Source organism: Plutella xylostella, chromosome 7, assembly GCF_932276165.1.
Source record: "Plutella xylostella chromosome 7, ilPluXylo3.1, whole genome shotgun sequence".
NCBI classification, from domain to species: Eukaryota; Metazoa; Arthropoda; class Insecta; order Lepidoptera; family Plutellidae; genus Plutella; species Plutella xylostella.
Window position 1 is genome coordinate 4,523,704 of NC_063987.1, and position 23,283 is coordinate 4,546,986.

General features: G+C 40.5%; 2 protein-coding genes across 7 annotated transcripts in view; both read right to left on the minus strand.

Moving 5' to 3' along the window:
* LOC105383385 (microtubule-associated protein Jupiter) overlaps positions 1–23,283 on the minus strand; it is a 160,833-nt gene that overhangs the window by 104,686 nt on the left and 32,864 nt on the right. The gene's annotated exons all lie outside the window — the stretch shown is intronic.
* LOC105383409 (UDP-glucosyltransferase 2) lies at positions 12,524–21,344 on the minus strand. 4 transcript variants are annotated; one of them, XM_048622055.1, is made up of 5 exons: positions 21,240–21,329; positions 13,849–14,685; positions 13,547–13,769; positions 13,247–13,466; positions 12,524–12,882 (listed from the first exon to the last, which is right to left on the minus strand). In XM_048622055.1, the coding sequence occupies exons 1-5, from the start codon at positions 21,273–21,275 to the stop codon at positions 12,597–12,599; spliced, it is 1,602 nt and encodes a 533-aa protein (XP_048478012.1). In that variant the 5' UTR covers positions 21,276–21,329; the 3' UTR covers positions 12,524–12,596. The 4 variants fall into 4 exon arrangements, with proteins under 4 accessions (XP_048478012.1, XP_048478013.1, XP_037962807.2 ...); XM_048622056.1 differs by lacking the exon at positions 13,849–14,685 and having other exon boundaries at positions 20,403–21,344; XM_038106879.2 differs by lacking the exon at positions 21,240–21,329 and having other exon boundaries at positions 13,849–14,777.

A 23,283-nucleotide genomic window follows, 5' to 3' on the forward strand; every position in this document is an offset into this window, starting at 1 on the left:
GATAGTTAGATGAGCCTATACGACCCCCAACTCGCATAATACCTTCGCTGTCAATAAATGGGTTAAGGGATGCGACATTAGCTTGAGGGACAGGTTTACCTTTCTTTAATAGGGATAACTCAATTGGGAAGGACTCTAGCTGAGCCATTTTTATTAAGGTCCTTAGGGAGTTTTCTAATTCGTTTGATTGTAGGGGACCTTTTCTTTGCGATTTAGGATCTTTAACAGAATTAATAAATCTTAAAACATGAGCAAATATTCGTTGAAGACGCACGAGCTTTGAATAATTTGTAAAAGTTATAATTTTGTCATCGCTCGAAGACGATGCAGCCTCCGCCACGAAAGCGGGATTAGCTTTCAACTCTGGCAAATCGACTACTTCTGAGAACTCAGAGGATGGCCATGAAGACTCCGACTCCTTCAGGAACGCAGGTCCATGCCACCAAATAGTTGAGCCACCTACATGTTGGGGATCTACTCCACGGGAAACAAGATCTGCAGGATTTTCTGAAGTAGGTACATGGCGCCAGGATGAAGCATCGGTGAGCTCTAGGATTGCACATACTCTGTTGGCGACAAATGTTTTAGCCTTTTTGTTAGATATCAACCAACCTAGTACGACACTTGAATCTGTCCAATAGACGTGACGATCGATATTGCGATGAAGAGCCTGTGACACTGCTGAGCTTAATTCAGCTCCAAGCAAAGCAGCGCTAAGTTCAAGGCGAGGAATAGTCATCAGCTGGATAGGAGCGACACGAGATTTAGCTGTCAACAGACTGACGTTGACATCACCGTTGGAATTAGTGGACCTCAGATAAATGCACGTTCCATAGGCGCGTTGTGAGGCATCGCAGAAACAGTGCATTTCAATAGACACAGCATTATCTATTAAAACTCGCCGAGGTCTGTGAAGGTTAGACAGTGAGTCTAAGTTTTTGGTGAAATTTGACCAGGAATTATGGATTTCTGTAGGGACCGGCTCATCCCAGTCAACTTTGAGAGTCCATAGAACCTGTAAAATAATTTTAGGTTTGATTGTACACAATGACAAAAGACCAAGTGGGTCAAAAATTTTAAATGTAGAGGACAAAATCGACCTTTTAGTTAAAATTTTGCTAGGCGTGTACTCAATTTGGAAATGTAGCATATCAGATGGAGGAATCCATCCAATACCTAAAGTACTGGTAGAGTTGCTGATTAGGAGATTATCTTTCTCTAGCTCCTCGTTGCCGGAGAAAAGATTAGTTAGGTTAGACCGGTACTTTCGCAAGTTGAAACAACCTTTGGCAAGTTCGCTGGATACTGAGCGCTGAATGTAACGAAGCTGCTCCTCTGAATCTGCACCTGTTAATAAATCGTCGCAGTACAAGTCTCTCTGAATGATGGACTTGATAGAGGGGTCACTGCATTCTTCGCCTACCTGCCATATGCATCTGGTTGTAAGGAAACTAGCACTTGCAAACCCATAGGTGACTGTACCGAGTTGTAGAGTCTTCAGTGGCTCGTCTTCGTTGTCTCTCCATAAAATTTGCTGCAATGGACGATCTGACTCTCTTAGAGACACTTGCCGAAACATTTTCTCGATGTCCCCTGATAAAACATACTTGTGGAGTCGAAATCGAAGAAGAATGTTATAGAGAGAGTCCTGTATAGTAGGACCGACCATTTGCAGATCGTTGATGGAAAATCCGGAAGTAGACCGAGCGCTAGCGTCGAAGACCACACGAAGTTTAGTTGACTCGCTACTGTCCCTAAAAACAGGGTGGTGGGGAAGAAAATACGAAAGATTAGGCTTCCCTACTGGGCACTCGGAGAGATGACCCAGCTCTTCGTACTCGTGGATGAAGTCGGTGTAGGCTTTTTTCAACTCTGGTTGTCTCCTGAAACGAGCTTCTAAATTCAGAAACCTTTTTTTAGCCAGACTGTACGAGTTACCTAGGCAATCTGGATCGTCTCGAAGAGGGAGAGCTACACAAAAACGACCATCTGTAGAACGAGTAGTGTTAGTGAGAAAATGTTGCTCGCATTGTTTTTCTTCAGCAGTTAATGGCTCTACCTGAGGAAAACTTTCAATTTTCCAAAATCTACTTAACTCGTCATTTAGGCTGTCAAGATTTTCATTGCTTGACACAAAATTGCACAATATGTTTTTATTTGATTTTTTATTATTATTTTTAGGCATAGTTTTAGTTATTATAGGACCTGCGATGAGCCAGCCAAACTTGGAACTTCTTAAAATTGGGTTTTTCTCGCCTAACGAGTGCTGTTGAGATCCGATTATATCCCAAAATAGGTCAGCACCTATAAGCATTTCGATAGGGGATGGCTCATTAAAGCTGGGGTCGGCTAATGAGAAGTTAGATAAATTTAGATGCCTAATATCGAATGCAACTTTAGGTAAATTATCTGAAATCTTAGGCATTATTAGGCACGTCATTTTGACGTCATAGGATGAGTCATTGGACTGTAGTTGGAGTGCACAACGCTCCGTTTTTAAATTAATTGGGGTGTTTCCAATACCTACAATATTAGTGTTAGACGGCTGAGGGGTCAAACTAAGCTTATCTTTAACAGCTTCAGTGATGAAGGAACTCTGGCTGCCGCTGTCCAGTAAAGCTCGGACCTTGATTGACTGGTTGGTCGCAGGATTTATTAATTTAACTAGGGCAGTGCACAACAGTACTTCTGTGGAAGACTGGGCCGACATTGTTAGGGAGCTTGACTGATTTGAGTCGGAGACTTCATTTGATTGGTGAAGTAACGAATTATGTTTTTGTTTACACAAACGACACGAGCCTGGTAACTTACAATAGCGTGAATTGTGACCTCCTCTTAAACAATTAGTGCACAATTTTAGTGCAGTGACTAAACTCATTCTCTCCTCCGGTTTCTTAGACTTAAATGTGGGGCATTCATACAGACGATGATTAGCTTTGCATTCGACACATTCAAAATGAAATTTAGGCGGGGGAGATGAAGCTTCTTTAGAAGTCACTACCATGGCTTTAGTTTGAGGCCTACTTTGGGCGTTGAAATTATTATTATTATTAGGTTTAGACCTATCTTGCTGCCTACTACGCTGCACGGTTTCGAGAACATCAGCACGGTTCTTTAGAAAGTGGAAAAATTGTTCTAGTGTGGGGATATCTGGCAGAGTGTTCCTGTTTTCCTCCCACTTAAAAAATGTACTGGGATCTAATTTTGCTGAGACCATAAATATAATAAGCATGTCCCACTTGTCAGTAGGTAGGCCGAGAGTGCTGAGAGCCCGTAAGTTTTTTGAAACATGATCAATAATAAACCTTAATGACTTATCGGTCTCTCGCACTGACTCGAAGCTTAGAAGTGACTTTAGGTGGTTATTAATTAGTTGCCGCTTGTTGTCATATCGTTCGCACAGGAGTTGCCAAGCCTTGACGTAATTTAGGTCATTTACCTCTAAATTGCAAATAACTCGAGAGGCCTCGCCTTCTAAGTAGGAGTTAAGATAATGAAATTTATGTATGTTTTTGATTTTTTCATTATCATGAATTAATGAGGTAAAGGTCTCCTTGAACTCCATCCATTTATAGTATGTCCCGTCAAAATTTGGGATTTTAATTATAGGTAATTTGAAACCTAGTGTCTCATCCGGTTGGTGATGACACTGGGAATTGGCGGAACATGATGGGTTACTTAAGTTGTCCTCCTGCTTAGAAGGTGACTTAGTCTGAACAATATTTTGCGCAACAGCGATGGCCTGATAAAAATCTTGCTCAATTAAATCTCTGGTAGCTAACTCAGAGGAGAGATTTAACTCATTTAAAATCTCGATTTCACCCTGCAACTCGTCGAACTCATTGAATAACGCCTCAAATTTCGTTATTTTCATCGAAAGTTTGCTTAGTTCGATGGAGGAAATGGTTTCGGTAGTTAGCAAATCGACACTGTTCTTAAATTTAGTAACGCGTCCTCGAATAGAACTACGTTTAATTAGCAATTCCTTTAATTTGTCCTCCATGATTGCAAGCGTGCGATGAACTTAACGGTATAGATCAGCTGATGTTAGTTATGAATAATAACAAAAGTTGAACGATACGCTCCTCACTTCGTTGTCGCTGGGCAGAGCGCTGGCCGATAGCAGAACCGGTTCGTCTGGCGGCGCACGGCGCGCGCAGGCAGCGGCCGCTCGACACCAGCAGTCGGTGACTATGCGCTCGCGCAGTGAACACGGAGTCTCCGCGCTTGGAATGCACCACACAGTCCGCTGGAATTGAGACGTTCGTTGTGTTTAGCAGCTGATTATAAAAGTTACGTTTTAGTTTGAAGCTAGGGAACACAGATAATTGCAGGCGAGATGTAAGCAAGTGAAGTTATTAGAAACGCTAGGAATAAGTGTATTTAATTAGGCAGTGTTTAATGTTTAGGTTCAATTGTTTGCAAAAGCGTAAATATCCGCAGCAATAATAATTACGATAGGTGGATAAAGTTTAGTTGTGCAATGACTTGGAATTGGAATGCAAAATTGGGATGAAATGTAGTTGCGTAATAATAAGTAAGTATTTATTGGCTATTTATAATAGTTTCTTTGTGAATAGTTTAGTTTATTAGTTAGATTAGGCCTTTGTGAAAGATAAGTGCTTTGTTTAGGCGATGACTTGCAAATAGACTCGATGACGTAGAATGAGATGACGTAACAAGCCTTAGGAATTTATAAGCTAATAAACTTGCGTTTAAATGCGTAGCTTAAGCGGATAGAAGGCACGTTTAGCTAGATATATCGCAAAGCGACTAAGATACCTAGGTCTAGATCACTCAGTATTTCGAGAACAAGCTTCAATAAATGCACGAATCAAATAGGAAAGGTAGGAAATAATAGGAACGGGCTCACAGTTAGAAGGGCAGGCAGGCGGCGGCTGCGGCGGTGCGTCGCGGCGGGCGTCGCGGGGCACGGCGGCGCGGCTCTGGGGCTGGCTGCTGCTCACGTAGGCGGAGTCCCGGGTTCGTTCCCGGAGTAGGCGCGGGTCGCGGCTGCACGGCACGGGGTAGGCTCGGCGCTGGCTGAAGTGGGATGACCCGTAGTCTTCTTAGACCAGCTCCAAGGTGTGAGACGTGGCGATGACCTCTGCTTGACTTAGGCGGGAACGTGGACCTGTGCTCAGCAATCCGAATAGACAGCAGGTCCTGTCACGGTCGCCACTTTTTGTTCACGATGGGAACAAAATAAAAGATTTGGGTTGACTTCAGTTGTAGTGCTATATTTTAAATTAGCAAATAATTAGCACTTCGACAATTAGACCCGACAATGGTTCTTGCGTCGCGGTAAGTAGGGAAGTGACGTTGGATCGGTAACCGCATACGTGTCTAATACGCAGTGCGGATGACTAAGTGTGTGCGTTTAGAAATTATGTTAGATTAGTTATTAGAATACTTTACGCTTTATACTTATTTACTTTAAATTATTTATTTATACAATTCTAGTTTTATTAATTATTAATATTTATTATTTACTTTATATAATGCAAGACGCACACATTATTAAATTTCTGAATTTAAGTTAAACTAAAAGACCGGCGTAGACAGCAACTTTAGGCCATAATGCTTTGTAAACTAACACCAGATTTCGCTTAGTGAATGCGATTAGAGATGTTCAGACGAGATTGTGTGTTGCATCTCGACACCAACTAAATAAAGATCGAATGGGGAGTTACGATTGAAGCCTTGAGTCGTGATGTCTTGTCTGACCAGTGTGTGGCTGATAAGGGTAGAGTCACACCTATAATCTACCAGTAGGAGGCAGTGATAATTTTATGGACTATAGATTGCAACTTTTTCGGACATCTAATTTTGCTGACACAAAAAGTCGACCCTGCCTGAGAAAATGCGTATCCATCCAGTAAGTAGAAGTAGGTAAATTAAAAACATTAATACAACGAACAAAAATAACTTTTTTTCGCTTATTTTTGTGAATTAGGACTTCTTGATGATGTACTAGGTCTTACGGGAACACCGATTAAATAATTTTTATCTTAATATTTTATCTCTGTCCTCGGCCTTCCTTAGACAAGTACAAACAGTGCGGCCGGCCTAAAGTTAGCAATATTTACGATACGACTACAAGTGTAAGGCTGTGCGCACGCGCAGGCGGCGGCAAATTGGACTGCTATACGAGCCACGAGGGAGCTTCCACGACTTTTTAACGCTAATGTGAAAGAAACCGTTGTAAGTTCGTTGTACAGTCTGTGGCAAAGATAACTGACCTCTCTTAGAATGACATTGCTATATTTTTTATCAAAGACGCTATCTTGGAGAAGGAGGGCCTCTATATGATGAACTCCTTCTACAAGAAGAAGCCACAAAGGAAGTGGACGTGGATTAGCCCCGATGGGAAGACTAAAAACGAGATCGACTTCATATTGACGGATAAGAAGCACATATTCAATGATGTCTCAGTGATCAGTAGGGTTAAGACCGGCAGCGATCACCGACTCGTAAGAGGCACTTTGAATATAAACTGCAAAATAGAACGCTCCCGTCTAATGAAGTCCACGCTCCGTCCTACTCCTGCTCAAATCCAGGATCCCGAAAGCTTTCAGTCTGAGCTTTGCGACCGCCTGATATGTTTAGAGAATTGCGTTACAGTTGACGATTTAAATAATAGGTTTGTGGAAACCGTCCGAGAGGTAGGATCGAAATATTTTTCGTCCCGAACCAACCGAGGACCTCAAAAACTCTCAGATGGGACTCTGAGTCTCATAAGAGAACGGAGAGAAATGAGGTTGCAGTCTTCAGTTGATATGGTCGAATACAGACGTCTAAACAGACAGATCGCCAAAGCAAGACGTTGCGATATGAGACGCTACAATTGCAAGCGCATTCAAGACGCAATAGAGCAAAACAAGGGCTCCAAAGTCTTTGCTAGAGATCGATCTGTTCGGCAGACTCTGTTGACCCAACTGAAGACCGACACTGGCAACACCGTTTCATCAGTGCCCGAAATTCTGGGAGAAATTGAGAGATTCTACGGACAGTTATACACCACAACACAAAACCCTATTACCAGCGGTGCTCACGACAGCCGAGCGCCACTCACCCGACACTATACCGAAGATATTCCGGACGTCAGTCTAGACGAGATTAGTATAGCTCTCAAACAGCTAAAAAACAACAAAGCTCCGGGAGATGATGGAATAACGACAGAACTTCTGAAAGCCGGCGGTAGACCGATTTTAATAGCACTTCGGAGGCTGTTTAATTCCGTCATACTCGAAGGCACAAGCCCGGAGGCATGGAGCAGAAGTGTAGTGACTTTGTTCTTCAAGAAAGGCAACAAAGCCCTATTGAAGAATTATAGACCCATTGCACTTCTGAGCCATGGGTACAAGCTGTTTTCGAGAGTTATTACGAATCGTCTCGAGCAAAGACTCGACGACTTCCAGCCACCCGAACAAGCCGGGTTCCGAAAAGGCTATAGTACCATAGATCACATACACACGCTTCGGCGGGTTATACAGAAGACCGAGGAGTATAATCTACCTTTATGTCTAGCGTTTGTGGACTATGAGAAAGCCTTTGATTCTATTGAGCTCTGGGCGATGGTTCAATCCCTTCAGCGGTGCCATATAGACTATCGCTATATCGAGGTGTTGAGATGTATCTACAATGCTGCCACAATGTCAGTTCGATTACACGAACATAATAATAATAATAATAAATTCTTTATTTCAGGATATTTCCCATATAGTTTACAATTGAAATATAAATTAAAAATTAAAGTATAAATTAGTATCACATAATACAGTCAAATAATATAAAAAATAAAATAACTTATAATTATTGCATTTAGGTACACAGAATACCTACGTACTATTTACGGTTAGCGTCCTGCTGCACAGAGCGCCAGTGCGATTGAATAGGACTCGTCACATCATCGCAAATGTTTTTGAGGATTGCGTTACCAGTATTGCGTAGCCGCATCCAGAATGAGGCCACACGAGCCCGAATTATAGCGAAGAAGTCGGGCACCCGCGCCTCAGCGAACATGCTCGACGCGCTACAAAAAAGCGGATGTTTGAGGAGGATACGGAACGCGTCATTGTACTGTATCCTCAGCGCACTATAAGATCTCCTGGTGTAGTTAGTCCACAGGTGACAGGTGTAAAGATTTTGACAGTACGCCCGAAAGAGGGTTATCTTAACGTCTGGCGTGCACCTGTGGAACCGGCGTGCGAGCATGTTGCACCGAGCCGCGAGCGCCCTCCTCTCACGTTCGAGGTCTTCCTCATCTCTGAGGTCCTCCGTAAGCCAGTGGCCAAGGTATTTAAAGCGCTGCACCCTACGCACTGGGGAACCATCCAACCTAACCTCAGGTACCCTCGCCGGACCTCCCAACGCCTTGAAAACCATCATTTCAGTCTTTTTTACATTGTACATCAGTCCATGTTCAACAGCATATTGCTCACAGACTGATACCAACTTTCTGAGGCCATTGATTGACGGGCTGAGAAGCACCATATCGTCTGCATAACTGAGATTATTAACACAAACCCCAGCCACGTGACATCCTATCTTGGTGCTCCTCAGCTCCCCGATCAGATCATTAATATAGACGTTGAAGAGGTCCGGCGAGGTTAACCCCCCTTGACGCACTCCGCATTCTAGTCTGTAGTCACTAGATGTCGAGTCGCCCCACCGTACCGCGTTTGTTTGGTCACCGTACCAATATCTCAACAGACTAGACATAGCATAGACATAGCACAAAACCGATCCAGTTGCAAAGGGGCGTGAGACAGGGAGATGTTATTTCTCCGAAACTGTTCACCTGTGCACTGGAAGATGTTTTTAAGCTTGTAGAGTGGAAAAGACTGGGCATTAACGTCAATGGCGAATATATCTCTCATCTACGATTTGCTGATGACATAGTTATTATGGCGGAAACGCTGGAGGAGTTAGGCGAAATGCTCACAGACCTCAATGATGCCTCTAAACAAGTTGGGCTGAAAATGAACATGGACAAGACAAAGGTCATGTCGAACGAACATGTTTCATCATCGCCCGTAACTGTAGGAGGTGTCACCATCGAAGTTGTTGATCAGTATCCCTACCTAGGACAAGTGATCCGATTAGGTAAATCCAACTTCGATAAAGAGGTAGCTCGTAGAATCCAACTCGGATGGGCAGCGTTCGGGAAATTACGACACATCTTCACTGAAAACATACCTCAGTGTCTGAAAACAAAAGTTTTCAATCAGTGCGTGTTGCCAGTGATGACTTACGGAGCCGAGACGTGGTGCTTCACCAAAGGGCTTATCCACAAGCTCAGAGTTGCTCAGCGTGCTATGGAAAGGGCTATGTTAGGCGTGTCCTTGCGAGATAGGATTCGTAATGAAGAAATCCGCAGGAGAACTAAAGTTACCGACATAGCCAAAAGGATTAGCACGCTGAAGTGGCAATGGGCTGGCCACGTAGCCCGCAGAGCCGACGACCGCTGGAGTAGAAAGGTTCTGGAGTGGAGACCCCGTGTCGGCAAACGGCGTGTCGGTCGCCCCCCAACCCGTTGGTCTGATGATCTGCGGAAGGTAGCGGGAAGCCGCTGGATGCAGATGGCGGGTGACCGTTTGGGGTGGCGATCGTTAGGAGAGGCCTATGTCCAACAGTGGACTACGGAAGGCTGAGAGAGAGAGAGAGAGGGGTTTCTGTCCCAAGCTGTCATTCTCAAATCACTCATATTAAAATTAGATTTGAATTACAACATTATTATATAAAAATCAGACGAATAGCTGATTAGATAGCAGATAGGTATAGATACCGCCGATAATCTTAAATCACTACTATTTTTCCATATAATGTAATCTATAAGCAGGTACGCTTTTTAAATTATTTTAATTTTAATAAATTTATTATTATATAATTATATAAGCAAATGATATTAAACAAACAAATTGTTTTTGTAAATATTGTTTTATACCATTTGCTCCTCTATGTGGATCAGACATAAGCTCTATCAGACGATGAGCGCAATCAAAAGCACAAGAAGACATTACCAATAACTGTACAGCAAAACGTTACACCGACACTGCACTGTGATGCCTTTTGATGATCGCGCGGCGCATAACATCAGTATTAAGTTCCATTTCCCTGAGCTAATAGAGGTAGCATGAATCAAACGGATTTGTTGGAGGTCACTCTAGGATACGAAAACCAAAGATTAATACTGCGCTAAAAAGAAAATAATGTTTGGTGGCGGTGCGCTAACCACGACTCTATCAATATCAAGTCATTTTTTTTTAATTACGTTTCGTACGTACTCTTTTGTCGTTTTTGGTCAAGCTAACTCAAGATAGAGTAACCCTCCAGCGCAAACAAAGCTGTCTGATTTACAAATAAATCGTAGTAATCGCTCTAATCTTATCATGAGGTTATTTTAAAATTTAGTATAAATATCTGTATATCGCTAAATCGCTATTACATTTGATTTAGCAAGTGCTATCAACGTAAATTATAGATTAGCGTATCTCAATCGCAAAATTTTCATACAGATCTGTTGCAAAAACGATTGTAAGCCTAAATATATAGCGAATGAGAATTATTATTACAATCATGATAAATAAATTCAAGGTTGTCTGTCTTAAAGGTTGTCTGGCAGAGATTACTATAAGCAATAAGGCCGCCTTTTTGTACTGTTTTTATTTTTAAGTTTCATTTTGTATGCTGTTCTATTTTGGTGCAAATAAAGAGTATTGTATTGTATTGTAAATTCGCGATTATTTAACACCAACTTATCTAGTCCGAAGACGGCAACTTGTCTTCCCAATAACTGCACTGTTCACTACCGCAACCGCGAGACAAACCGCTCCAATGACAGGTGGAATATCTTTAGTTCGTGAAAACGTAATTTTCTTCAATGATATCGATTCTGAAGGCGGAAATTTTAAATTTAGAGACGTCAAAACCTTAATTTCTTTGTTTAAAATTCGACTCTATGATTGTTTCCGTAAATGTCATTTTATGCTAGCAATTTTTTTAGTTTGACAGCGTTAAAATTAGAATTTCTGCCTTCAGAATCAACATCAATATCAGCTTTACAAGCTACCTTAGATTAACAATATATGAATAAGATAGAGTCAGTGCAAAAGAAACGTCTCCGCAAATAACACCCCACTGAGCTCTTATTTTTAATTAGATCTATTAGAAGATATGTGACCTTATTCAATTCCTTAGTCCTGAATTCCTTATTCATTCAATGACATTGGTATATTGGTTGTCTTTAGGTTGAATTCGAAACGGTTTGCTCATAGTGAACAAAATGCAGACAGTTTTTGGCTTTGTTTTTTAATGTAACACATCATCTTTAACGTGTATTGTTATTCTAAGCAAGCTACAAAGTAAAGGGCTAAAGGGCGATATCAATAGCGCTCTGAGCACGATCATCAGTCAACAATTTCTCCTGACCGATTGAATTCGTGAGCTGAATCCTAGGTATAGCACATCTACAGGGGGTCATTCTGAACAACTTTTGTTCTACGACTTATGGAATTTTGCGAGTTTTTATATTCACATAAGCTACTTATATAGAAACTTTCATATTTTATTTTGTTTTTTTTCGCGAACTTCTAACTGTCGTAGAAAATATGATGTACAGGATGACTCCCTGAGCCACCCCCTTTCGGCTTAGTATACCTACTACTTTTCCAACACCCAATTATTTCATTACCTATAAAAAATATTATTCAGGCCATTGCATTAGTGGTAGTTTAAGTAAACGCCTTTCTGACATTTGGATATTTTTCAAAAAAAATTCTTCTTAAAGTAAAAGTTCCTAATTATGATAAATAAAATTTTGTATGTAAATGTATGTTTTTCATATTTTCATAAGTCATAGAACTAACGTTCTCAGTTATCTAATATCCGTCCAGTTTCTGACTAGAGTATGATGTAAGGATTGACACAAGATTGACATAACACAATTTTTCAATCTGAAACTGTTGACGCCTTATACCTACAAAAAGTAATAAAATTATAGATTGTACTCGTAATGTATTTCGATTGTAATGGGCATAACGAAAATCAATAAAAATACTTATACTTATAAAATAAAAACGATTACGACTCAAAATATTTAGTTTGCAGAAACACTTGATAAGTAAGTACATCAAAATAAAACTCTAGACATACTTATACTTACATAGGTCCTACATCGACCATATAATATAACAACTTTAACATATTTTTTCCCTGTTACGAAACTCTTAAAAGTACCAACTCACAACGAATGTAATTAGACTTTTTTACTGATTTAAATCATCATATACGAGTCTACGACAAGGTAACCTTTGACAACCTTGAACCTATCTTGATTGCTAAAAATAATAATAGTTAACACATGTTACCTTGTGGAACTTCGTCATAGACACAAATGAGGCTGATGCCATAATGTAAGGAAGCGTACGTAACCAAGCTAGCTTCAGTGATCATAACTGGTCATTAAAGTAAAAAGAATCAAAAATAACAAGTATGTCGAAGATAAAACAGTCGTCGATAAAGAACTAAATAATTTTATTTACAAAAATATACATCTATTATTTACTTAATTATCAATATTATTCAACCCACATCTACTTAGACTTAAGTTTTGGCTGTGTGCCAACAGCTCTCCTGACAGCTCTGTACAGCAGGAGGGCTAGCACGGCGGTGCCGACAGTGGTGACCACCGCGCCCGTCGCCACCGCCACCAGCACGTCCAGCATGAGGGTCTGCGCGAGCGAAGCGTCAGCCAGCGGCGAGCGCAGGGGCCGCGCCGCACGCGCCGCCACGCGCGCCGCGCCGCGCACCGCGCGCTGCAGCCCGCCCGCCCGCTGCTCCTGCAGCACCAGCGACAGCGATGCGATGTTGCGACGGTACCTGGACAGGAGAGAGATATTGCAGCTTATTACTCAGGCTTTTGATTACACTCTAGGAGTCTATTCCAAGGCAAAAGTCCTCATCCAATCGCATTGCGTACTGAGGATATAGCTCTCTCTCATGAAATGACACTGGATATGGCTAGAAATCTTTTCCCCAGCTACTTCACGGTAAAATTTGGAGCTTTGACTATAATAACAGTATAAATAACAATAACACCCTGTTAAAAGAATTCTCGAAAAAATAAGAAAAAAATATGTATTAACAATATAGTAGTAATAAGTACTATGTATAAAAACTGCTTTTAGATTCATCACCAATCGCAAGGATAACATGTACAATGAATTTCAAATGTGGATCTAACCTTTCATTTTCAGCAACATCCAGAATGGCTTGTCGCAGGTCTTGTTCATTTATTGTTTTGATATCCAATTGTCTGCCGATATCAAGCTTCATAAACATCTGGGCGTTATAAAACTGATCCCCGAACACCGGAAAACCTATCAATGGCACATTTGCTGCTATTGCCTCGTCAGTCGACTGCAGACCTCCTTGCATTAGAAATACCTTGATTTTGGGATGATCTGTAAAAAAATAATATTTATTTGAAAACATCAAAACATTAAAAACAAACCTTGGAAATGTCATTATAAAATTCACTTACGGAGCATGTCATTTTGTGGCAGCCACTTCTCCAATCTTACGTTAGCAGGTTTGTTCTTGAGCTCTCCTCCATTCCACTTTATCAACACATCGTAGGGAAGAGATGCGAACACGTTCAGAAATACCTGCATTGTGCCTTCTGGAAGATCTGAGAACCTGATCTTAGACCCTAAGCTCATGTAAACAACACCATTTTTGGAAGCATCCAAGTACGATTGAAGATCCTGTAAAATTTACAATGGAGGGTATCACATAGTGAATTATTTTAAATCTTTACAACAAGCTAATTATATTAAGTCTTACTTTAGGAATTGGTTTCGGATTCCTTAAATGCAGTGCTCCCATGTAGACCACAGACGGAGGAACAGGTCGGTTGTTGTCCCAAATCGGATGTACATTTAGAAACAGCATCTCAACTCTTTTCATTAGTTCCGTAATAGTAGGTGCATCCTTTCCAAAATGTTTTCTTATCATTGCATTCTCCTTGTCTTTAAATGACCTCTCCATCCATCTCAGTCGCAAAGTTGTGTATATTTGCTTCACTCTTTCCCAGAACGTCATATTCCCTATCCTTTGCATGTTAAACTCCGGGAAGTAAATAGGATGAATCGGCGCCCCGATTGTGAGGAAGCTGTCGTCTCCTCCGAAGAATGAGCTCACCAATATGACGGGAGCGTCGAACCTCGCTGCGATCATGATGCTGAGAGGCACGACGGGTTCCACTAATATCACATCAAACTGCTGGTTTTGATCCTGGATGAGCGCCTGCATTCCTGGCGAGCTCATCTGTGCGTCCACGATGCCATGCATGATTGGAGTCACCGCCTCTTCCCAAAACGTAACCGGATCAGCAGTAAACTCGTGGGTTTTTTGATATTCACCGTACCCGTCCTCCCAGAGTTTATATGAAATGTCATGGACATCTATTTCTGTGACGTTTGGTATTGGTTTCTCGTGTGGTAGTGGTGTGAGGACCACCAGCTCGTGTCCCTCAGCCGCCAGTGCTTCCGTCATGACCTGGAACACCGCCTGGTGGCTGTGAAACGGCACCGGGTATATGCACAGCATCCTGGCTGCATGCACAGACTGAAACACCGCACTTCCGTTTAAAATTAATAATACGAAATAAACACGCGTCATTTTGTTAGATCGCTTGTGAGTATGTGTCGTCCAGTTGAGTGGCGACCTTGCTACTGATTGATATACATCAGTTCTTTGATTAACTAGTATTTATACAGGGCGTCTCAGTACTTATGGAAGAATATCATCTCTTGTTCAGGGATGTATAGGGTGATAGATTATAAATTATAGGGTGTCCCAATATGAGATGATAGGACCACTTTATACATATTATAATTTATCTTTGTAGGTATGTAATTATTACATTAGTTTTTTCACTTATTATTTAATCTATACGTATCTACATATTTTGTAGTTATTCATGGTATCCTATGTCCCCCCCGTGAATCAGAGGGCAGACACAACATACATAGAATGATATAAAAAAAAACCGTGAAGTGGGTTATGATTCGAAATTAATGCTCGTGTTTCCATGATGTAATATTTAAGTGTGTTCATTTAATTATACATTTATACCCGGCACCTATCACCGGGCCAACCGAATATCTCCTTTATGTAAACGACATGTCCAACATATTTACGGAAGGAACGGTTTATCAATTTGCCGACGACACCTGTCTAATTACTGCACACAAAGATATCTCCATAGCTCAAATACAACTCCAACACAACTACAACCAGTTATGCAAATGGGCTCATGACGTAGGTCTAATCATAAACGCACAAAAAACTAAATTACTACACATTCACTCACCACACCTACACACAACATTCACGCCTCACATTTCATCTCACACACACCAGTGCTTCCATTCCGATAGCTACAATGCGACTTGTAATTGTGATAGATTAGAACTAGTTAAACAACATACCTACCTAGGTCTAATCATAGATAAAAATTTCAGTTGGAAACCGCATATAGAACACTTAAGTAATAAACTGAGGGCGTTAATGTCTCGGTTGCAAATTCTAAAATTCAAATTACCCTTCAATATATTAAGAACGCTGTACCTATCACTAGCAGACTCCATTATAAGTTACTGCCTTAGTAGTTATGGCCGTACATTCACAACTAACATAAATAAAATTTACGAATTACAACGTAGGATACTGAAGACCATTGTACCTCCAAAAATAAAACAAAAATACACTCACAACGAATTAGGTTTGTTTCACTACTGTAAAACATTAACTGTTCACGACAAAATCGAATTATGTATTGTGGATGAGGAATATAGTCGCATCCCTTCTTTAGAGAAAAAGTCAAGGGCAAAAAATCTGCGGACCTTGAACTATTTACCTACTTATGTTACTCCGCGGTATAATAATACTTACGGACAAAGGACCTGGGAATACATGCTCCCCAGTATTTTAAATAGGATACCAAAGATAACCGTCGATAGCCTCACAAACAATGTATCCAAGAGAAAAGCCGTCTTGAAAGCATATTATTTTTCCTGTTACATTAAGTAATATACCTAAGTAAGCTACATAAATATATATATATATAACTAATAATTTTTCATGTAAAATCAATTTAGAAAAGGCCTTAGTAAAAGTCAAGTTCTGATTGTGTGTACCTAGGCAAGTACTCATTTTTGTATCTCATTGTCTTAACTTTTTTCTTGTAAAGAACATCATAATGTACCTATCATAAAATATATTATTTTTATACGTATTCAGGTTTAAAATAATAATTAAAAAATGTAGACTTTTTTATATTGTTTAGCGATATAGCGATCTCACCATGTCGCACTTAAATCTAGTGGTTTCAGCGCATGGTTATTGTACTTTAACTTTATGTAATCTAACATGTATTAAATAAATAAAGATAAAAAAAAAAACCTAAAATGGGATTACGCTTGTGAGTTACCTCTTTCTATCATTTCGGTTATAACAGCCGTGCATATGTGTGTATGTGTTATTAAGTATAACCATAAGTATCACTTAATCACAGAATAAATTAATCACACTGTATACGGTATTATCAGTATTAGTGAACACGAGACCATATTCTTAGATAAAACGAGTTGCCAAGTCATGATAACTGTTGAATACTATAGATAGTAATTACACAGTCTGTCGAATCATCGCCAATTAATAAATATTATGATGCTTTAATATGTGATCTCTTTGACATCTCACTACTCTGGGGCAACTTTCGCTTTGGGCCTTCTTTAGGAATCTTTACCAAAAAATTACACTCAATAATATTATATGTAAATATCACAGGCATTTCAACTGGTACTACCATTCATACATCTTAAAATTCAGAAAGACCAACCACTAGGCTAGAATTCTCAACCCCCTTCGTCCTGAGTCGGTTAGAATTCATATCTAAATGCACTATTCACTAAGTATTGCAACTTTAAAAGCGGGTTTTTGATAATATTGATAAAGGCCCCATTGCAGCGCTGGACCGATTTGTCATATTTTGGTTTGGAATTCACTGTGGAAGTCTAGCAAATATGAAAAAAACCACAATCACCACCGGAAGTTCTTCTAAAGCTGCGTACAGAACGGCCAAACGAACGCCAACGAACGGGTTTCGTTGACATTCGTTGCTGCAATCTGCCCTGTATTAATATGTATAAATATCCATCGTTGGGCGTTCGTTGGGCCGGTCTGTACGCAGCTTAAGGGTGCTTTTCCACCAAAGATGTGCTATGCTACGATGCTATGGATGCGTTTGATATCCACCAATCATATTATTGGTGCACATAGCTTAGCACTGGTGGAAACGGATTCAACTAAGATATGTTTTTTGTATGGAATGATGCGTGCTATGGATGTGTGCTATGGATGCGTGCTATGGATATGTGCTATGGACCATCGCGAGTGGTGTAGCTATGTATGTGCAGAGCAGACCTACAGTATGTACCTACAGTACCTACTTTGCGGCGGCGCATCTTCGTAGCGCATCTTCCTCGCACAGCTACCTAGCGTAGTATTGGTGGAAACGGTCACATATTTTCGTAGCGTAGATATCACATCTTCGCAGCATAGCTGCATTGCACATCTCTGGTGGAAAAGCACCCTAAGGCTAAGCGGAGTACGCGGGAAACAGATAGTAAAATATTATTATGTAAATACTAGGCATATAAGGAGCACGTGGGTACTGCTGATAACGGGAGTCACTGATATTATGTTTTTAACTTATTAATAAAATTAATTCTCGCAATCGCAACACCTACGTATACTTAGTCAAAAACGACAAATGTACTAACTTAAATTAATTGCTATTTCCTATTTAGCTATAAATTCTATAATCAATGCGACAAGATAGGTACTTATATAAATTTATCTATAAATAATTAATTAAATATTAATCATTGCGCCATATTATGCAAGATATTATCATCAATGCCTATAGATAGGTACTTATGCAATTTCTTATTGATAAATTAAATCTACTTTTATTATTTCAACATGGAATACCTACTACGCCGTGTGTCCGTCTCATAAAGTCTCACGAAAAAAGCACTACAAAAGCAAATCTGTACACAATAATTGAAAGAAATAAAAACGTTTATTCAGTGCACTGCACTGTACACAGACACACACACCAAATTGCTGGTCAATTATTGCCTTCGGCAGTTATCCTAGTTGGTAAACCGCTGGCTCGTTACAATACAAGGTGCGCGGACGACCAAATGGTGTAGCTAGTGGTTAGCGACCCTGACTGCCAAAGGTCCCGGGTTAGATCCCCGGCCCGGACAGAATTTGTTTAATGGTAGGTATTTATAGATTGTAGTTCCTACTTCACTACATAGTTAAGGCCTGGGTCTCCTATTTACGCCGCAGGTCGCTTCCGGCGTCAAGCCGTAGGCCGCGTCACGATGCTCACTATAGAAATGTACTGATGCGGTCTCCCTCACACGCCGACGTTGGCGCGTAGATGTAGTGAGCATCGTGACGCGGCCTACGGCGTGACGCTGGACGCGACCTACGGCGCGTAATAGGAGACCCGGGCCTAAGACAAAGTGACTTCTCGCGTCTCTCTGTGTGTATGCTATTTTTTAAAATAGATAACAGTGATTTAACCGTTGACATAATATATTACTATGCTTATGTACGAATTTAAAGCTAGTTAAATATTCATCATCATCACGTCCCCACTGCTAGGGCACGGGGCACGGGCCCCTTCCAATAAAGGAAGGGTTTAGGTGGGGTTTAGGTGGACTAGCACCACTAGATAATATGTATTATAAAGGGTAAAGTTTGTGAGAAACTACTCATCGGATTTTCGAGCTGACTACCTGGTTCTTTTTTTACGGAATTCACACATGAAACTAAGAAAGAACTAGAAGAAATCTAATTTGCTTACATTATCAGTTATGTATGGATGTGCCATGTTAAAATGATTAGACTAGAACGCAAGTCAACGCTAGGAACGGGAGAGGGGCAGAGAGGGAGAGAAGGGCAGAGACAAAGACAGGGGCAGAGATGGAGAGGGTCAACAATTTGATGATTTTCAGTAAGTATGTGGGAGAAATCAGTCTTCAATATACTTAAAACTAAATAATTTATTTACAAAAATACCCTTAATTATCAATATCACATTCCACGCATCTACTTAGACTTAAGTTTTGGCTGCGGCGCTGTTGCTCTTCTCACAGCTCTGCACAGCAGTACGATTAGTGCGGCGGCAGTGACAGTGGCGGCCGCTGCGCCCGCCGCCGCCGCCGCCAGCACGTCCAGCATGAGGAGCTGCGCGAGTGACGTGTCGGCCAGCGGCGAGCGCAGGGGCCGCGCCGCCTGTGCCGCCACGCGCGCCGCGCCGCGCACCGCGCGCTGCAGCCCACCCTCGCGCTGTTCTTGCAGTACCAGCGACAGAGCTGCGATGTTACGACGGTACCTGGTCAAACGATAGACACATGTATGTAGCTGATTACTCTAACTCCAATCTAGATCTGAGAATCTAAGGGTATATCCACGTAGATGTCATTCAACCGCTGTCCTGCCTGACATAACATCTTCTAAAGAGCACTATTGGAGATAATTAGCAATGCTTTGTGCCAACCACTTCACGGTAAATGTGGTGCTTTGACTTAGAAACTCTCAAAACTGCTCTCGAATAAAGGAGTAACAAAATATGAACATCAAATCAATTACGGATGTATATGGCCTCCATCAATAAAGGCTAGAAACTTCAAACCAAATGTGGATCTAACCTTTCATTTTCAGCAACATCCATAATGGTTTGTCGTAGGTCTTGTTCATTTATCGTTTGGATATCCAATTGTCTGCCGATATCAAGCTTGATAAACATCTGGGCGTTATAAAATTGATCGACGTACACTGGAAATCCAATCAATGGTACATTCGCTGCTATCGCCTCGTCAGTAGACTGAAGACCTCCTTGCATTAAAAATACCTTAATTTTGGGATGATCTGTAATACAAATATATTATTGATGTGGATTATGAAGGCACAAAATGTAATGTTACCAATGTCAACCAATAAATTTCACTTACGGAGCATGTCATTTTGTGGCAGCCACTTCTCCAATCTTACGTTAGCGGGTTTGTTCTTCAATTCTCCTCCATTCCACTTTATCAACACATCATAGGGCAGAGATGCGAACACGTTCAAAAATACCTGCATGGTCCCTGCTGGAAGATCTGAGAATCTGATCTTAGATCCTAAGCTCATGTAAACAACACCATTTCTTGAAGCATCCAAATAGGATTGAAGATCCTGTAAAATTTACAATGGATTTTATACTTTGGATTGTGAACTTTACAGCAACAGCAACAAGTTATAGTTAGTCTTACTTTAGGAATTGGTTTCGGATCCCTTAAATGAAGTGCTCCCATGTATACTACAGATGGAGGAACAGGTCGGTTGTTATCCCAAATAGGATGTACATTTACAAATAACATTTCAACTCTTTTCTTAAGTTCCGTAATTGTAGGTGCGTCATTTCCAAAATGTTTTCTTATCATTGCATTTTCTTTGTCTTTAAGTACCCTCTCCATCCATCTCAGTCGCAATGTTGTGTATATTTGCTTCACTCTTTCCCAGAAAGACATATTCCCGACTTTTTGCATATTATACTCCGGAAAGTAAATAGGATGAATCGGTGCCCCGATTGTGAGGAAATTGTCGTCGCTTCCGAAGAATGAACTCACTAAAATAATAGGAGCGTCGAACCTCGCTGCGATCATGATGCTGAGCGGGGCGGGAGCTTCCGCTAATATCACATCAAAATGCTGGTTCTGATCGTTGATGAGTGCCTGCATTCCTGGTGAGCTCATCTGTGCGTCCACGACGCTATGTATGATTGGAGTCACCGCGTCTTCCCAAAACGTGACTGGATCAGCAGTAAACTCGTGGGTTTTTTGATATTCACCGTACTTGTCCTCCCAAAGTTTATATGAAATGTCATGAACATCTATTTCTGTGACGTTTGGTATTGGTTTCTTGTGTGGTAGTGGTGTGAGGACCACTAGCTCGTGTCCCTCGGCCGCCAGTGCTTCCGTCATTGCATGGAACACCGTCTGGTGGCTGTGGAACGGCACCGGGTATATGCACAGCATCCTGGCTGCATGCACAGACTGAAACACCGCACTTCCGCTTAAAATTAATAATACGAAATAAACACGCGTCATTTTGTTAGATCTCTTGTACGCAAGACCCACATACATGTGCGGTCCAGTTGAGTGACGACCTTGGTACTGATTGATACACAACAGTTCATTGATTAACTAGTATATATACAGGGCGTCGCAGTATCTGTGGAAGAATATCAGCTCTTGTTCAGCGATGTATAAGGTGATAGATTAAGTAAAATAATATTATAGAATATAGGGTGTATCAACATCATGTGCGTAATCATTATTTGAGTGATTATTTCAATTAAGTACCTAGCTAGTAACAAATCATTATGTATTTTAAAAAACAAACGTGTTGCGGATGCGGATGAAATTATGTAAAATATAGCACGAGTCCTATGACAGCTGTCAAATCATTCGTCAGCGTCATATGACTCATGCTATGTTTTACTAACATCACAATAGTGTGTAGTAGAGTGGGTTATGGTTATAATTTAAAAGGCGTCATACGGCCAGCGTAGATCAGCTGATACGCTGGGCGAAGAATAGAGAAGAGAATGTAGAGCTGACCGCCAACCTTTGAAGTAAACTTTTACAGTAGCCACGTATCCTCTACTCACAAAATAAATTAATCACTCTGTATACGATATCAGTATTTTTAGTGAACCAAAAGTTATTCTTAGATAAACGATTGCCTAGTCATGACAACTGACTGCTGAATACTAATAGATAGTAATAAGAGTAATTGCACAGACCATCTACAGTAAACTTATAAACAGGGGTACTAAAAATACTTATATCAATAGATGCTTAAAATTGGATGCTCTATTTCTAAAGATATATTGATGGCGAAACCGAGAAATATATTTATAAACCTTTTGCGCCCAGTGCAGGCAATGAGTTCTAGAAATTGCTGAAATCAGCGATTATTTCAGCGTTTGGCAACTTATAGTTACACTCTTAAAACACATTTGAAAGTAAAATTATCTTAATTTAATGTGTTCCTCCTTTCCACTCGTGACTTTCAGAGCTGTAGCATCCAATTGAGTAGTGGAAGTTATTTTATGGTGTAGCGAAGACCGTAGGCAACAGTTAGTAATATAATATGTAAATGATAATATAAGATAGACCTGCAGGTGAGCAGGTGTGCTCTACTGATAACAGGAATCACTGATATGTTATAATATTAATCAAATTAATTATCGGAACATCTACGTATCGTATAGTCGAAAAACGCTAACGGAAATTAATTGCTATCTCATATTTACTTAATACAGGCAAAAAGAGATAAATGTGTTCTCAAACAATTATGATTATTGCGCCACATTTTGCAAGAAATAGCTATAGGAACGTATTTACAATTCCTCAATTAAGTATTAATTTACTCGGTACATTTTCTTATTACGTACTTTTCGATTAAGTATATTAGGTGCCTAATATTATTATGCACTCATAAATTACACTCGTAGTAGTATATGCCATTAGTAGGGTATGCCATGTTAAAATGATCAGACTAGAACGCAAATCGACGCTAGGAACGGGAGAGGGCAGAGAGGGAGAGACGGGCAGGGGAAGGGCAGAGGTCAACAATTTGCTCCCGAGTTATCCGCAACCACATTTCAAACAGATAAAATAACGTCGATTTTATGCCTAACAGCCTCTGATAGGCAAAGGTAAAAGTACTGAACATAGTTTAACTATAAATAGATTGAGTACAAGAGAAGTTAAAGTGAAATCGTAACTTAATATCGATTTTGTTTCAACCTTTCACTACTGTTGACCTAGCACAGTAATGTATTCCAAGCATTAATAGGTATTTAGACCCAGTTTCTCACGTAAGTCAAAGGTTATAGAATAACAGAGCAATGAAAAAGTTCCACCTTCCTACCACTATAAGTAAGTGCTATTGACAAACATTTTCATTGCGCGAGAGCATTATAATCTTCATTTAGAAAAGTTATTTATTTTTAAACAATTTAAAAAAAACTGCCTCGACCACCCGCGGCTGCGGCACGGGTCTGTTATCGATGTCGATAATCACGACGTTGTATTTATGGCGAATCACGATACATATAGTCACTATTTATCTACGTCGATAACG

What these genes read in the sequence shown, in the direction of transcription:
- LOC105383409 (XM_048622056.1), bottom strand. Translation starts at nt 21,275, where the DNA reads ATGTATGTGGGTCTTGCGTACAAGAGATCTAACAAAATGACGCGTGTT. An exon ending in ATCCGAAACCAATTCCTAAA is followed by an intron (nt 13,770 to 20,402) that starts GTAAGACTAACT and finishes TAAATTTTACAG; the next exon opens with GATCTTCAATCGTACTTGGA. An exon ending in GATGTTGCTGAAAATGAAAG is followed by an intron (nt 12,883 to 13,246) that starts GTTAGATCCACA and finishes TCTCCTGTCCAG; the next exon opens with GTACCGTCGCAACATCGCAT.